Source organism: Podarcis gaigeae (genome assembly GCF_964106915.1).
Source record: "Podarcis gaigeae genome assembly, chromosome: 10".
Taxonomy (NCBI): domain Eukaryota; kingdom Metazoa; phylum Chordata; class Lepidosauria; order Squamata; family Lacertidae; genus Podarcis; species Podarcis gaigeae.
Window position 1 is genome coordinate 24607248 of NC_139686.1, and position 17202 is coordinate 24624449.

Here is a 17202-nt window from a genome sequence, read left to right on the forward strand (position 1 = left end):
ACTAGTATGTTCATTTTTGAACACTTTACTTGGCTAGAGGACTGCATTGCAAAATTTGGAGAAGTGCACATTTTTGAAGGATGGCTGCATTTTGGTTCCTGCCTTTTCTTTGTATTGTGTGGGTGTGCTCAATTGCTCCTCGAACATGAAAAGAGGATCACAGGTCTGGTGGGCAGAAGAAGTGGGTCAAATATCCTTTTTACTAATGATGTTCTGAGCTGAACTCACAAAATCAGTTAGGATCCTAGAGTGTTCTTGATAAGATTTATGTTATATTAATTGCCTGCAGGAGCTCAGTACAGCTCAGCATGGTCTTTGCCCTCTTATTTTAGCCTTACAACAACCTTGTGATGTAGGTTAGGCTAAGAGATGGCAACTGACCCAAAGCACCCCCCCCCCCAATTGCTGAGTGAGGATTTGAACCCGAGGTTCCCCTCCTGGTGCAATACTCTAACCACCAAACCACAGAGCATCAACAAATATGGGCTACAGTACCAAACAAAATCAGAAGTAGTGTCTGAAACTTTGTTCTATTTGTAGATTTTTAATTACATAGGAGTGGGAAAGGGTCTGGATAACTTTTCCAAACTGTTGCACAGTTTAAAGAGGATCACAGGTCCGGTGGGCAATTTATGTTGGCTTGATGCTCTCCAAATTTCCACACTCCTTGCTCTTGAACGACTGCAGTGCGGAAGAAATGATTAAATTAAGTTTTTGCAAATAGAAGCACGTCAAGCTTGGAACAGTTAACCGCTGTACTTATGCATTACTGTAAACAGCCTGAAGTTAAAACATTCCCTCCCCAACCGCACCCGTTGTTGACTTATTGCCTTTTCCCGCTTCCAAAGCTACTTTTTCTTTTGTTCCAAGCCCAAGGAAAGAAAACTGGATAGGATGTTTGCTCCACCCAGTGAGGATGCTGGTCACACCCTTTCAGGGGTCCAATAGTACCTTGGTAGGCAATGAAGAAGGTCCTCTCTGCTACTGGCAAAGTACGCTAGGCATGACCCACATAACATCTGCTCAAGGTTCCTCCTGAACTGTGGCTTTAGATAAATATCTGGGACAGACAGTTCATTAATTTGCTATGGCACCTAGTGCCTACAGAGAGGATATTTACTGAGCTCCTTGTATGAATAAACAGACTTTGCCCTGAAATACTCCCTGCAACTCTTGGATTCCCATGTGCTGCCTTCTTGAAAATAGAAAAGATTATTACAAAGAGAAAACAGTATTGTAATAATCATCACAATGTTAAGTTGTAGACAAATATGAATATATATCCTCTAATAATGGGAACAGATTAATTAAATCTTGCAGTATATCATTCTAGAAGTGGATAAACAGACTCTATTTATTGTTCTTTTGAATGCCTTCTCTTATCAAATTTGCTATTTTTTCTATATTAACTATCTCCTAAACTTTAGATAACCAAGAATCAAACAACAATGATGTGGTGTCCCGTCCCGTCCCCCCCCCCAAGTTTTGAGAAATTGCCATTTTAGCTGCTGTTGATAAGTGAGATGCCATTTCAGTACCCTCCTGTGGTATAGTGCTCTTGAGATCCTCAAACAGTATTACAACTGGGTCCATTGGAAGATCGTAACCTAGGGCACTTTTCTATTTCTATCAGAGCAGATTCCCAGAAAGTCTGGATTGCAGAACATTCTTGTGACACATGAAGTATATTTGTGTTAGGTGCCTTACATCTCCTACATTGATCACTTCACTATTCCTTGGCTAACTTTTGCTCAGTCTAGTTGGAGTTAAACACTATAGGTCATAATTATTATGACCCCCTCCCCTTAAAAATTATGGGTGTTTAACTCCTGCTAGGTAAAGGTAAAAGTAAAGGGACCCCTGACCATTAGGTCCAGTCGTGACCAACTCTGGGGTTGTGGTGCTCATCTCGCTTTATTGGCCGAGGGAGCCGGCGTATAGCTTCTGGGTCATGTGGCCGCTTCTGGCGAAACAGAGCAGCGCACGGAAACGGCGTTTACCTTCCCGCCAGAGCGTTACCTACTTGCACTTTGACGTGCTTTCGAACTGCTAGGTTGGCAGGAGCAGGGACCGAGCAACGGGAGCTCACCCTGTTGCGGGGATTCGAACCGCCAACCTTCTGATCAACAAGTCCTAGGCTCTGTGGTTTAACCCACAGCGCCACCCACGTCCCTTAACTCCTGCTAGAGTCACACAAAGGATAAGCCCAGTTTACAGAAGCTTCAGCTTACCAGAAACATAGCCAAATTCTTAGTACTTGAACTGCATCAGTCTCTGCTCCTTTTTCTTGCCTTTTGGGAGAATTTGGGGGTACATTTTAGAATGTTGAGGCCATGTGCTCAAGCTTCCTTTCTCTCCCCTCCCCTACAACCCATCCAGATAGTAAAATGTAAAATACATTTTCATTGCAGCTCTTCTGTAAGAAGCATAATATCCACTGCAAGGTGGAATGTTACATTTTTTATTTTATTTTAATGAAACTCTTACGATCACACCTAACATCCCTTGCTTCAGAAGCCATGGTCAGATAGGCTGTTGCAGGGTCACAAATACTGGGAGAAGCAGGCAAAGTGCCTTCAGCAATTTGTAACGAAAGAAAATGAACACTGGTAAAGGAAAAATTGTTATCTAGGAAAGGAATATCACGAATGCCTGAGCTAATAAAGAATTTGTATGCATACTCACTGGAGAACTCGACATAAATAATTTGATATACTAATTGACCAGGGGAAGTTTACATTGTTAGTTACACATGGAAAAATAATTAAATGGTAGATTGAAGAGTGAGTCAGATTTTTGACCTGGGGCCAGAAAAGGGATGTGAGCGGAAGAGTTTAATTGGTTATTATTGAATATTAGTTTGTTCAGGATCCAGATACAGATTTGGAGCATTTTATTACCCTCCTCAAAGTGGTTATATACAAGAAGTCAAAGACTGGGGATTACTTTGAGTTTATGGTCTTTGAAATATTGCAAACATTGTAATAAAGCATATTAGAATTGGCCTGTTAATGATTTAATAGTGACAGGTTATATATATCCAGTGCTGCATGTGCAGAGTTCTACTTGCACGACAGGACTTCTCCTTCCTCCCCTCTCTCAAAATGTGCCCTCCAAACTTCTGGAGCAGATTTTGAGGGTGCCCAGGGGAAGGGGTTTCCAAAGCGGAGAAGTTCAAGCCAAAGTCTGCTGCATTAGTGGAACAGCAGCGCTGGATGCAACCTAAGGTGTTTGCGCATTTAATATTTATGTAACTGTAATATAAAGAACAGTCTATGTCTGATATTCATTTTTTCCACCAGCTGCAGCCAACATGGTCAATGGTCAGGGATGATTGCAGTTGTAAGTGTAGCAACGTATTTTCATTTGTGAAATATTGGAGGTTAGGAGCTTAATATCACATTCCATGGGAATGGTTGTTACTATTATATGAATATGATGTGTGTGTGTGTGTGTGAGAGAGAGAGAGAGAGAATAAGAATAACTATTTCATTTTCTCTAATTGTTCATATCTAAGAAAACCCAGCTAGATCGCTTCCAGAGAGTATGTTCATTCCACATGCCTCCATTAGGTGGTGCTCCAAATATATGTTAAGCGGTACATAACAGAACTGAGTAGTTTTTAAGGTACCTAAGGACAGAAAATATACCAGTGGACAAGTGAATCTCTGTTGGCTGTACCCACGAAGTCACAGTGGGACTATAAATGATCAATTACGTCTTGCAAGGACATACACATCTGCACTGTATGATACCTTATCATCATCATGAATTAGGGGAAATGTTTCTCAGGAGTGGTGGAGCTCATCGTTAGCAGGAGGAAAAGGAAAGCTTCTTTCCCTTTCCGTAAGTCCCACCCTCCTCCAGCAGCAACAACAACTACTGCATTGGAAGTCTGGCTGCCATTTTGAATGCTGCACAGTCATAGCATCTCCCAGGGGTGGGTTTTTTGTGGGTGGGGGGAGCAAAGGTCAGTCACTACAAATAAATGCTCAGAGTTTTGGGTGAGAAAACTCTGCAAAAGTGGGTTGTTTTCTAGGGGTGGGAGAAAAGAAAAACAAAAGAAACCACTGGAAAAATATATTCATAGAAATCTTGGCTCAACCCTAGCGTCAGTAGGCATTCTTGGTAGCTTCTGAATGATCCAGTGTCTAGTCTTTACCTCAGGCTGTAAAGCATCCTAGCCCTTGTTATAGGCTCCACAGGGCCTTCCCCACAAAAGTTACTTTCAGCTGCTTGCCCTGTGTGTCACTTGAGGCTTTTCACATAATCAGATTGTGCCTGTTAACTAGGGATGAGGGATGAATTCACTTTTGTTTGCCTGTTAACTACCCGATATGCACGTCTGGAACAAACAGCAAACTGAAGCACAGCTATCCTTTGAAATTCACGTTTTCAGATTTTGAGATGGTGCTTCCCCACTCACGAACATGTACAAAAATGCATATTGTGGGAAAGTGTGCATGAAAATGCATATACAGTGGTATCTTGGTTTTTAAATGTAATTCATTCTGGAAGACCATTTGACTTCCAAAATGTCCAAAAACTCAATACGCAAGCCTCAAAATGTATGGAAAACTCAAACAGGAAGCCGCCTCGGAAGTTTTTTTATACGTTGTAAGCTGCCTTGAGCATGGCATTAACTTTGGAAAGGCGGCACACCCAAAAATGATTGATTGTTTATTAGGAGAAATGCCAACTAAAATGTTGACAAATTTTCCTGTCTTTGAATGAAGGGCAGGACATAAATCTAATAAATAATAATAACCAATTATTATTTGTCAATAATAATATTTGTCAACAGTTATGATATTATTTAGTTGGGGTGAAGGGGAAACAAGTGTTATTTCTCTAATTTAGCTGTAATTCCTATTGGGGTTTCAATTAATTAAAGAAAACCAATTAAAAAAGTAAGATTGTTTTTAGATGGTGCTTGCATATTCCATATCTTAGAAGAGGCATTCCTTCCTCTGTGAGGGAATGCAAGGAGATTGCCTCTTCTAAAACGGTATTACTGTCTGCATTTCTTCTTAGCGGTTTTTTTTTAAAAAAACCCTGGTTAACTATCTATCTATCTATCTATCTATCTATCTATCTATCTATCTATCTATATCTATCTATCATCTATCTATCTTCTATCTATCTATTTGCTCATAAGGTGTCCCTGGTTAAAGGATGCAACTGACACGGCTTGAAGCAAAGGTGCACAACCTGAGGGCTTCCTGCCGCCCTCAGCCTAATTCTACAGAGGCTTTGGCCTGATTTCAAAAGCCCTCTGCAAGCTCAGACTTCCAGTGAGAATGTTCTGTTCCTTTCCCAGCAGCCTGCTAGGCAAGGAGGGGGGGGGGGCGGAAGGCAGGCAGGGAAAAATGGTGGCCCTGTTAGCACCGACACTTGAATAAAGCAGAGAGAAAATCCTGGTCAATGTTTACAGAACAAAATGAACTAAACAGTACACAACTTGAGCAGAAAGAGAGTGATTTGGCCTTTTTGGAAGGTCTTGTTCTGAGCAGGAAGACATAAACGAAACATCCACAAGAGAACTGTAAGGCCAAATGAGCAGAGTGGGAATTACTTCCAAAGAGCCATGGTGCTGCAAGTCTCCGCCTCTCCCTCCCCAGCTATGTTCTATCATTTCATGGGAAAAAAACACTTCTATAAAATGCTATAACTGATAGAAGACTGCTCTCTTCCTCTTAAATAATGAAAGCCTACTAAGGTTGCCAGACCTCCAGGTCTGGCCTGAATTCACTAAGTTTGTGTGGCAAATGGAGGGCTTGAATTTCCAGGTGGCCCAGAGTGCTAATAATAATAAATACTAATAAATATTAAGAAGACTGTGCATGCAGCTTGCAGAGTTTCAACCTGGCAGGAGTTGGCTGCAAATTGCAGCATAGGCACTCAGGGCGGGGGTAGCTCTGCTCTACCTTCTTCCAATTAACCTCCATCTCCAGGTTCTGCCCTATGACATTGCAAAGGAATGCATCTGTGACATCACCAGGGGCAGTCCCTAAAGCCTCAGGTTTGGACCCTGTGATGCTCCTGACCTGGCAACTCTGATTCAAAGGGAGCAGGAGGATCATCTAGCCCAAGCCCCGGCAATGTAGGGATTCTGTCCACAGCCGTCCCTGGGTGGGCTCGACCCACCAACCCTTTGGTTATCAGCCACATATACTGACCCATTATAATTTTAATAATAAACATAACCCCTCCCCAATTAACAATGCACAATGTACTTGCACTATTTGTTCGTTATTTCTGCTGCAGCTTAGGTTGTAAGAATTATATTGCTTATTAATTCCTGTTTCTATTATATTGCTAGCTGTCTTGAGGGTCTAGTTTTAGAACAAAGTGTAACATGTAAATATTTTAATTTACATTCCAGCAGGAGCAACTATCTTCCTCGTTTCATTTCCTGGCAGCTGGTGGTTGAAACTATTATGGCACATCTGCATCCTGTTCTTCTACCAAGAAATTCAGAGTAGTACACATTCTTCTCTACGCTTTCATCATCACAACAACCCTGTGAGGTAGGTTAGGCTCAGAAATAATGACTTGCCTAATTTCACCCAGTGAGCTTCAAATCAGAGAGGAATTTTGAGCTTGAATCTCCCCCATCCTGTTCCAGCCTCCTAGTTTGTTGTGCTGTGTATTTATTTATTTATTTTATCCACCTTTCATTCCAAGGTCTTAGAGTGGGTCACAACATGTCAGGAGCCATACAAAATTAAAAACGGTTTAATACAAGTTACATAAAGATTAAAAAAAGAAATTTGCATGGTCATTATGTAATTCCATCCCATTCATTTCAATGTAAAAGGAAAAGGGTGATGCAATCAAATACATATCATCTGCAGAATGAAAGCAGCAATAGCAGCAAATCCTTATTGTATACGCTGGATTGATTTCCATTCCAAACATGGGACAAATAAGTGAACATAAGCAATTTCTTCTCTAGAGTCTGTTTCTGTTGGATTTCTTTGACATCCCCAAGTGTGTATCAAAACAGGCAGAGCTGTGTGCAATCTCCAATGATTTTCCTCTGAGATGAGGGCTGGTCTCCTGTCTACCTTTCATTCTCTCTCTCTTTTCCTTCCAAGTGGGAGCTACTTGATATTTATTGATATAGAAATGCATGTAGCACCTGCTGTTACAATTTTCACAGCTCAGTGTTTACACTTTGCTTGTAAATTGTGGCATCTCAAAGTCTCTGCCCTGTCAGAAGCATGATCGACAGCCTGTTAACATGGTTTATCAAGATAACAGGCCTGGCATTTCCATTTTGTAAAGATGACTTGTCACGTTTTGCAGATGCAGTATACTTTTGATCTGGGAAGCTGCATTATGTCAGTTTAAACCACTAGTCCATCTAGTACATTGCTGTCTACTCCAGGGATGAGGAATCTTCGCCCCTCTTGATATTGTTAATTCCAACTTGCCCCAGCCCCAGCCAGCATGGCCAATGCTAAAGGATGATGGGAGTTGTAGTCCAGCAAATATCCAGAAGGCCAGATGTTGCCCTTTCCTGGTTTGTTCTGAATGGCAATGGCTTCCTGAGGTTTTGGATGAAGAGGCAAAGTAGGCCCAGGACAATTTGCTGACTGACAATCCTGAGCTAGATGGACTCTGTATAAGATGGCTTCCTAGAAACCTACATTTTATGTCATTTATCCAAAGATGAGCATGCTACCTTCTCCACAAGACATGAGGAATCATTCCTTTATTTTACAGGCCACAAGCATGTTGTTGTGAAGCACCTTGAAAGGGCAATATAAATATGTTTTTCATTTAGAGAAATAAATTAAAATCTACACAGAAGAAGAACTCTATGTTGCCTCTTGGAACTTTACAGCTGCCTTCCCTTCACGATCCATGCATTTGACATATAACCAGCCAGTAATAATAGGGAATAGGGAATATTTATGATTAATTCTGGCTTCCCAGAGATTGGATGTATTCTTCTATTCCTCAACCCTGTGCTGCCTCCCCTCCTTTCATACTTGTATGGTCCTGACTACCCCTCTCCAAAGTGCATAGTGCATGTTCTATCTTGGTTATCAAACCTCTACCCCAAAAGGTGTAACCCAGCCCTTCCTTTGGGCATACCTAGGATGGGGATGATCTCACTGCTAAGACAGCTAAGACCTTCACTACTCATAAAAGAAGGATGTGATAATCCCAGTCCCAAGGACACTTCAAAACAAGGATTTCCAGAGCCACCTTGGTGGTTATATAACGTACCCACTTTAATGCATCATGCTTTGCAATGCTACTGGCTGGATGTAATGTGTGAAGTGATGCCAGAACTCATTACAGAAATGTGGGTTTATATTATTCTGTGAGATCTTACTGTGATTCATCCTTACTCTTCCTTGGCTTGAAAGTTCACCTAGTCTTACCTACCTGTACATTTTATTCAGCAGATAGGAAGGGAAGAAGTTTCATGTTAGTAGAAGCAGGAAATGACTCAATTGTTTGCATTTTTAGAGTTCTGTTTCATGGAAATATGACCTTTCGGAGTGTGGGGTGGGCACTGTGTTTCCAACACATCCTTGGAAGGAAGAACATAAGAAAGATTGTAAAGCAGTTTGCTAATGGAGTCGTTTGATGAATAATAAATAGCAGGGTTTTCTTAAATGTAGCAATCAACTCACTGCAGAACTTGCATTCTAGGGCCAGAACAAGACATGGCTGCCTCCTAAAACATGTCTGATCTTCTTCTTTCACATTCTCCTGCAGCATCTAGTGATACAGGCTGCATCATGTGATGGAACTGGACTGCAAGGTTTTCTTTGTCCTAATTCACAGACATCAATGTATTTATTGACTGATTGATTAAATTTACCATATATCTTCATGTTTCCTCCCAAAGTGTGTGTGTGTGTGTGTGTGTGTGTGTGTGTCTTAAAGGTAAAGGTAAAGGGACCCCTGACCATTAGGTCCAGTCGTGACCAACTCTGGGGTTGCGGCGCTCATCTCACTTTATTGGCCGAGGGAGCCGGCATACAGCTTCCAGGTCATGTGGCCAGCAGGACTAAGCAACTTCTGGTGAATCAGAGCAGCGCACGGAAATGCTGTTTACCTTCTTGCCGGAGCAGTACCTATTTATCTACTTGCCTTTTGACGTGCTTTTGAACTGCTAGGTTGGCAGGAGCAGGAACCAAGCAACGGGAGCTTACCCCGTCGCAGGGATTCGAACCGCCAACCTTCTGATCGGCAAGTCCTAGCCCACGGTGGGTTAGCCCACAGCACCACCCATGTCCCTTGCATGTGTGTGTCTTACTTCCAGGTAAACATGTGCAGGATTTCTGCCTTCATCAAGTTAGCTGCTGCAGTCTTCATTCTTCTAGAGTCATTTATAAAAATGCAGTGGAAAAGAGCCTGGGAAGTAAGGGGCCACATTGTGAGACCACCTCTCGCTTTCATTGCTGAAAGGCCTCCTATGGAGACATGTACTAGCTCGTTTCTATTATAGACACACAAAATGCCATGCCAACAAATTTGCAGGTCCAGCAAGGCCAGGGATGATGAGAGTTGTAGTTTCACAATTTCTGGAATACTCCGTCTTAGAGTATGTCCATACACTAAGGCACTTCATTGACAGCTGTTTTCAGGAAAATGCAATGACAGCATTCCTGTCAAGTAGGCAAAGTTGGGAGAGAGTTTGAGTCACAGTGCTGCAGTTTTTTATTGCGGTTTTGCAACTCCAAAGATCAGTTTTGCATCATGCCTAGTTCTGCCCATGTTACACTGTGACATGAGAATAGCAACCCCTGGCTGCTGAAATATAAGAAACGTTTTGTGTGAAAGTTAGGTCCCCAATATTGGAACAGTTTCCTAGCCTCAAGAAGGAATTTGCCCATTTATTGGGTAAGAGTGAACTCAAATTAATTGCAAGCAGGTTAGAGCTGGCATAGTTGGAGTGGCATTCGGAGCAGCTGTCTTGGCTCCTCTGTGAAACCATATTTCAATTAGTCTTATTCCAACAACTTCAAACTGCAAAAGTTGTCCTGGACTGGCAAATTGCAATGGAAAAAATGGCAAAAGAGCACTTTGTGAATCAAGAAAGAGCAGCAAACTATGTCAGAGTTTGGCAAACATTTTAGTCTGTACCCTGGTGCCTCTCTCTCTCTCTCTCTCTCTCTCTCTGTGTGTGTGTGTGTGTGTGTGTGTGTATTTTGACTAGTCTGGGCTCAAATTAGATTTGATATCCTGGTGTGCTTTCCAAATGTAACAACTAATAAATGAGCCTCTGTTGAAATGGGTGCAGTGGAGAAACTTCTCCACTTGTCTTTTCATCTCATAGTCTTCTGCTCCAATATTGTTTGTTCATTCGATCTGCTGCAATGTTTTTTGTGTGAATAGGATGCATATATCGCTGGTTTTGTTCATGGGGAAAAAAATCCCCATGAAGGATTTCAGTGTATCTAAAGATCAAGCTCTCTGGATCCCCCCACTCCCAAGAATCTGTCATGATAACGTAGCTCGAGGAAGTTATGATTTTTCTACATTCCTTCATGTCAAACCATAAACATGTTAGGTCCTGTATCAGCAAAGCCAGCTCAAAGTATTCTGTTGACAGAGAAAACAAATTTCTAAGAGTCTTCACAGATAGGATTTATTTCTAAGAATACTTGACATCAGTGAGTGAGTAGAGAATTTCTCAATAATCTGAACCTAAGCAGACAGGAACCCTAATGAGGAAGTTCAATTCACAGTGAAACCCTATGCATGTCCACACAGAAGAAAGTCCCAGGGAGTTGCTATATTTTAAATGGCGTTTCTGTGTGCTCTGGCATTCGTCATGGTGTCCCGTTGTTCCAGAAGTGGTTTAGTCATGCTGGCCATGACTCAGAAAGCTGTCTGTGGACAAACGCCGGCTCCCTCAGCCTGAAAAGTGAAATTAGCAACTCCAAAAGTCGCATTTGAGTGGACTTAACTGTCTAGGGGTCCTTTACCTTTTTACCTTTTACCTTACTATGTTTTAAACATTATTAGTAGTGGTATGCTTATCTGCACGTCCATCTGCATGGACTGCAAGATGGACTGCAAGAAGAACAAACCTATGCATTCTGAAGGAAATCAGCCCTGAGTGCTCACTGGAAGCACAGATTGTGAAGCTGAGGCTCCAATACTTTGGCCACCTCATGAGAAGAGAAGACTCCCTGGAAAAGCCCCTGATGTTGGGAAAGATGGTGGGCACAAGGAGAAGGGGATGACAGAGGATGAGATGGTTGGACAGTGTTCTCAAAGCTACCAGCATGAGTTTGACCAAACTGTGGGAGGCAGTGGAAGACAGGAGTGCCTGGCATGCTCTGGTCCATGGGGTCGCGAAGAGTGTCGGACATGACTAAACGACTGAACAACTACAACAACAGATGCTTATCTACCAGTCACTTTCCTATAGATATGCTCAGAGCAGCACACAGAAACAGTAAACAATACAGAGCTATATATTGATAGATAAATACAGTAGAAATAATACATGTACAAAATCCATTTGACAAATTTCATCAGTTAACATTTATATCCACACCAGCTAGCTAACAAAAACATCAAAATTATTTTCCCCCTAAACTGTTTGATTAATAAGAACAATCACCAAAAATATTCACATTTAGCTAAATAACTGCTAAACTTTCCGCTAACTAATCCAAGTTTCTAAAGTATCAACAGTTCAATGGGGCTTAAACTGGATTTCAGCCCCAGAATGCTTTTGATCTCATTCTCTCTCCCCCTCCCCCACATACACACACCAAGAAAACATGTTTAAGAAGCATATTTGCCTGTGATCAATTTGTGTACTGAGGTTTAACTTCCAAGATTATCCAGCTGACTGTGAGAACCTGGCTAGCAATGGTTCAAGAAACCACATGCATCAATCTCAGTAACAGTTTCTCTTTAAAGCAAAACAAAGCATGGGGGATATAACTCTTTTTGTTTTACATGATCTCTCCATACATTAAATGCCTTTGCCTGCTGATGTAAAAAATCCAAGTCTCTGCCTGGTGATGTAATGTATATAGTCTGCTCTGATAACCAAACATTAGCCTAGGTGCATTTTAGCAAGCACTTTTTGTTTACTTTCTCTAAGTGTACTTATACCCCACTTTTCTTCCAGGGAGGTCAAGCTGGCATGTATTGTTCTCTGCCTCTCCTGCCCCCTCTCCATTTTGTCCTCAGAACAATCCTGTGAGGTAGATTTGGCTAAGAGATCATCACTGGCCCAAGCTCTCAGCCGTATAGCTGAGTGGAGATTTAAAACAGGGTCTCCTCATTTTTTGCATTTGGAAAATATATTCCAGTGGGTGTGCAGAACCTCAAAGGAAGAGATCTACTTTACCAACCAGTAGCCATTAGTGAGGAATCAGTGATGAAGAAGAGGTAGCTTCTCTGTGTATCACCCCACACTGATTCAGGTAATACAGTGGTACTTTGGGTTACATACGCTTCAGGTTACATACTCCGCTAACCCAGAAATAGTATCTCGGGTTAAGAACTTTGCTTCAGGATGAGAACAGAAATCATGCTCTAGCGGCGCAGTGGCAGCAGGAGGCCCCATTAGGTTAAGAACAGTTTCAGGTTAAGCACGGACCTCTGAAATAAGTTCTTAACCCGAGGTATATTGTAAGCATTGTGGGTTTACTTCCATCACCAAAGGCAGGGGGAGTGTGACAGGTTCAGTTGCACCAGGTGCGAAGCCTCTGGGGCCACAACTATATAAATTCAGGCATGCTGAATTTTGGTGTTGCACAGGGTGCCACTGAAATTTGAGACGCCAAGGTCTGCCACTGCCAACATCCCATCCTAGTCCAAGACTCTAAGCACTACTCCACTCTCTCTCTCTCTCTGTGTGTAGTGTACAGTCTTCAGTATACATGAGGGATGGAGAACTTGTTGTTTTTGTTCTACAGCTTCCACCATCCTTGACCATTGGCCATCCTGGCTGCGGGTGACAGGGGTTAAGAGTCCAACAACATCTGGAGGGTCTTCATCCCTGCTTTACATACACCATCAATTTGGTCTGCCTTTGGAAGTGGAAATGTGCCCCCTTGCTGCTGAAATTTTGCTTCAACAGCTGCTTCACCCCAGGCCATGTGAAAATTGCGCTCCAAATCATTGTCTATTAAAAAATAAAAGTAGTTGTGTTGCTCCATAAGAAAGAAGAATCCAAAATCCCTACTATTTTGGTGGTCTGAATAGAGGCATTTCTGAAATGTTATCTATTAAATTAACTCAAAACCCAAGACTAACATGGATCAAAACTGCAAAAGTCACCCCTAGTGTGCAGAACTAGGTGTGCTTAATCCCATTTATTTAAATGGCCTTGACTTTACCTGACTGTCCTCCTTCATGACTGCAATCTGAGGCTGATTCATTTGGAAACAAATCCCATTAAATGCACTACTTGCAAATTGTGTAAACTGATTTTAATACTGCATTTCTTATATTGGAGCATCCTGCCCTGGGACCTCTGGGGAAGGGTGAGTAAGAAATCCAATCATTATCGTTAATAAAACAATAATAGTTCAGAATAAATGTGCTTTGAGGCCAGGGTCTCTCTCAGTCCTGCCTGGAGCTGTCAGGGGCTGAACATGGGACGTTTTGCACGCAGAGCAGGGATGCTCTATCTCTGAGCTACTGTCCTGACCGTGAGAGAGGAGTCCCGGTAGGAGTATCATTAACTCCTCGCTTTCTTTCCGTTCTCCTACTTTATTTCCTTGAACTCTTTTTTCCAGCCCGTTAGGCGATAGGAAGGAAGGGGATTTCTCTCCCGACCCCCCATCTCATTCTGCGCGCTGCGTAGCCCCCGGCGCGAGGCAGAGCCGCTTTAGGACCGCGAGGAAAGCCGCAAGACGCGCAGGGGAAACAGCTGGGCGCGACCACCTTCTCGGAGAGGGTGAGGCGCGCCGCTCCCTCCGCGCGAGATCCTCTTTCGGCGCGCGCCTCCGCCCTCCCGCCGCCCCCAAACCGAGGGCGCGAGTGGTATCTTCCAGCCGAAGACTATCTCGCGGCCAAATGAAGGAGCGCTGGCAAGCTGCTGCCGCCGCTGCCCAAGGTAGCCTCCAGAGCAGCAGCAGCCGCCGAGGAGGAGAGAGGAGGAGGAGGAGAGACCAGCAGCTGCTGCTGCTTCCTCCGCCAGCTGAGCGAGCCGGCCGGTCTCGGCGTCGCTGCCGCTCCTTGCAGGCTCCTCAGCCTCCCAACTCTCGGCGAGGGAGCCCGGCCGGTTCCTTTCCCGTTGGCTCTCCTCCTCTCGCCGCCTCGCCCTCGCCTCACTCGCCGGGACAAAGCCATGAAGGCGGCGCTGCTGGAAGTGATGAGGATGAACCGCGTCTGCCGGATGGTGCTGGTCACTTGCTTGGGCTCCTTCGCGCTCGTCATCTTCTATTTCCAAAGTATGTTGCACCCAGGTAGGGCGGCTGCTGCTCCTCGGCTTCTCCTCCTCCACCTCGCGCGCGCCCTTCGCGGGGACTTGGCGCGGCGGCGCCTGGGGCTCCGGGGCCGGAGGTAACGCGGGTGGCGGGAGGCGAGAGGAAAGTCCGGCGAGGGAGCACCTCCTCCGAGGCCACGGGTGGGGTAGAGCCGGGTCGCCCGGGGGTCGCTGGCGAGGGGACGGCCAACTTCCGAGGGCGGGAGGGGGGGGGGCTCAGAGAGGTGGGGATCGGGGTGAATGAAGGCAGGGGTGGGGGGTCCGGGGAAGGAGGCGAGGGACCGGGAGCTCCCTCTTTTTGGAGGGGGGAGGAATCCCGCCGGCAAGATCGTGCTCTGGGGAGAAGGGCGGCCCGAGCGGGGCGCCTGCTGCTGGTGACGGGCTCGCCTCGTTCCTCTCGCCGGCTTCCAGCTGCTGGCCATGTGCGCGCAGACGTTGGAGGAGATCCCGGCTGCGCCGCCGTCGCTGCAGCAACATCAGCATCAGCATCGGAAAGGGCCCGGAGGAGACTCCAAACCCCGCAGCCCTGGACTTTTCATGTACCGTCTCTTCTTCGTCTTCTTCTTCTGTAAAGGAGGGTTGCCGTGGTGGTTGTGGGGGGCGACGACTCCGCCCATTATTTTGCCCCTCCGTCTATCTCTCCTTACTTGGAGGAAAGGCACTTTCCTGCAGTGATAAAACTGGGAACGATGGCAAGGTTGCAACGCTAAGCCCCCTTGCTGTCAAGTTAACTCCACGGGACTTGCTTCACGGTGGGAGCATTAAAATACAGAAATGTGGAGTTTCAAAAGTGGGACTGATTGATTGATTGATTGATTGGCAGTTTTGCCCTGCCTTTCCTCCAAAGAGGTCAAGGCATTCTACATGGTCCTTCTCTGTTTTGATGGTCACAACAACCCTGCAAGGTAGATCATGATGAGAGAGAGAGTAGCCCAAGGTCACCCGGTGAGCTCCACAGCCCAGTGGAAATCTCAACCTGGGTGTCCCCAGTCAAAGCCCGTTGCTCTAAGCACCAAGCTGTGGAAACTTTCCCAGCCCCAGATATCCTTGGCTCTCTGTGCCTCCCCACTGCCACTTGCTTCTAGTGTTTTTCTTGCTTTTTACTCTGCTGTATAGCTAGCCCATAGGGACTGCTACCCATAGCCCAACTTGAAGGAGACAACAGAAAAGCTCTGTAAATAAAATCCATTAACACATCTATTTAAGTGAAGGACCTTAGTCCAGCAGGAGAGCATCTGCTTGGCAGGTAGAATGTCCCAAGTTCAATGACTAAGTCTCATTTGGGAGAGATTCTCCCCCCCCCCCCGAAATCCTTGAGAGCCGCTGCCAGTCAGCATAGACAGTATTGAGCTAGATGGACCAAATATATGCAGCAGCCTTAAACCATCCTCTTTCCTTGGCAAGGTGGTAAACTGAGTCAGGTTGTACCACCGACTCTGTATAGTTGAAGTAAAAAATTCTAGACCACAGTTATTTATCTGGCTGAATTGAATGGGGAGGGGGGACGGGGGGGAGAGAAATGTTGTGGATTAATGTGGTGGTAGGAAAGAGCAAAGCTTGTGTTGTTTCCTGCAAAGTGCATCTCCAACAGGGTGGGCAAACCTTCAGTCGCCCAGAAGGAAGCGTGTTGTGAGGAGCTTTAAAATCTTTGTTTAGTTGCATGTAAAATATTTATATCCTGCCTTTCCACCCGCTGTCTCCAGCAAGTTGGGTTTGCATAGCACCATTGCCTAGAGAAGCTGGATCACTGCAGCAGCAGAGAAGGATAAAGATCAACTTGCCTGCTGTTACGTATATGGGGTTAGGGACTGGAATTCTCATGGCTGGATCATGGAGAGCCTTGCTGGCAATGCTTGGTGGATTCATTGAGAAATGGGTGGAAATGAGCAGATCTGGCTGGCTGTCTTCTTGCACTTTTTTGGGTGAGTGTGTGTGGAGAGGGGAAGCGTTTGCCTAGGACGGTGTCACTGCTGTGGCCAGATTGTAGAGTGAGGGTTTTCAGAAGCCACCTTTATAGCAGTGGTTTTTTTCCCCTTGTAGTATAGCAGATTAGGGGACGCAGGTGGCGCTGTGGGTTAAAGCCTCAGCGCCTAGGACTTGCTGATCGAAAGGTCAGCGGTTCGAATCCCTGCGGCGGGGTGCGCTCCCGCTGCTCGGTCCCAGCGCCTGCCAACCTAGCAGTTCGAAAGCACCTCCGGGTGCAAGTAGATAAATAGGGACCGCTTACCAGCGGGAAGGTAAACGGCATTTCCGTGTGCGGCTCTGGCTCGCCAGAGCAGCGATGTCACGCTGGCCACGTGACCCGGAAGTGTCTCCGGACAGCGCTGGCCCCTGGCCTCTTGAGTGAGATGGGCGCACAACCCCAGAGTCTGTCAAGACTCTTACCTTTAGTATAGCAGATTAGAAAGAAGCCTTTCTCAAATTTGGTGCCCTCCATACGTTTTGGACGACAACTCCCATTAGTCCTTGGCAGCATGCCCAATGGTCAGAGATGATAGGATTTGTAGCACAAAACATTTAGAAGGTGCTAGCTTGGGGCTAAACTCTGTGCAGCAGGTAGCTAGCTGTATTCCTGCCAGGAGGTAGAATTGTACTGGGGACCAGTGGAGAAGCTAGCTTGCCAAATTTGCAAAGTTTCGGTAGTCAGACACGACAGCTGGAGTGGGGAGAGTCATGCATCAGACTAAATATCTTTTTTAGGCTGTTGCTTAAGCTTCATATACTTCGTAGGGTGCTTTCCAACCAGGGTTCAGCATGTTTATGGTTCAAAT

The 17202-nt window shown here is 44.9% G+C and overlaps 1 protein-coding gene and 1 long non-coding RNA gene across 9 annotated transcripts in view; one reads left to right on the top strand and one right to left on the bottom strand.

Annotated features, from left to right (window-relative positions):
* Positions 1 to 556: 556 nt before the first annotated feature.
* On the bottom strand, positions 557 to 5905 carry LOC310825247. The gene is made up of 3 exons (XR_014555192.1): positions 5753 to 5905; positions 952 to 1060; positions 557 to 681 (listed from the first exon to the last, which is right to left on the bottom strand). It is a non-coding gene; the product is annotated as an uncharacterized lncRNA (long non-coding RNA).
* A 483-nt stretch (positions 5906 to 6388) lies between these two features.
* The window catches only part of CHST11 (carbohydrate sulfotransferase 11), a 210127-nt gene continuing 199313 nt past the window's right edge, over positions 6389 to 17202 (top strand). For 3 of the 8 annotated variants that reach the window (XR_014555647.1, XR_014555648.1, XM_083700810.1), the window contains exon 1: positions 14006 to 14396. Coding sequence is in view for 4 of the 8 variants with exons in the window: in XM_083700810.1 (XP_083556936.1) it covers positions 14294 to 14396 (103 nt within the window). In the remaining 4 variants the exon portion in view is untranslated. Of the gene's footprint in view, positions 6531 to 14000; positions 14412 to 17202 lie in introns of those variants that run through there. The other 5 variants (XM_083700805.1, XM_083700809.1, XM_083700804.1 and 2 more) reach the window with 5 other exon arrangements.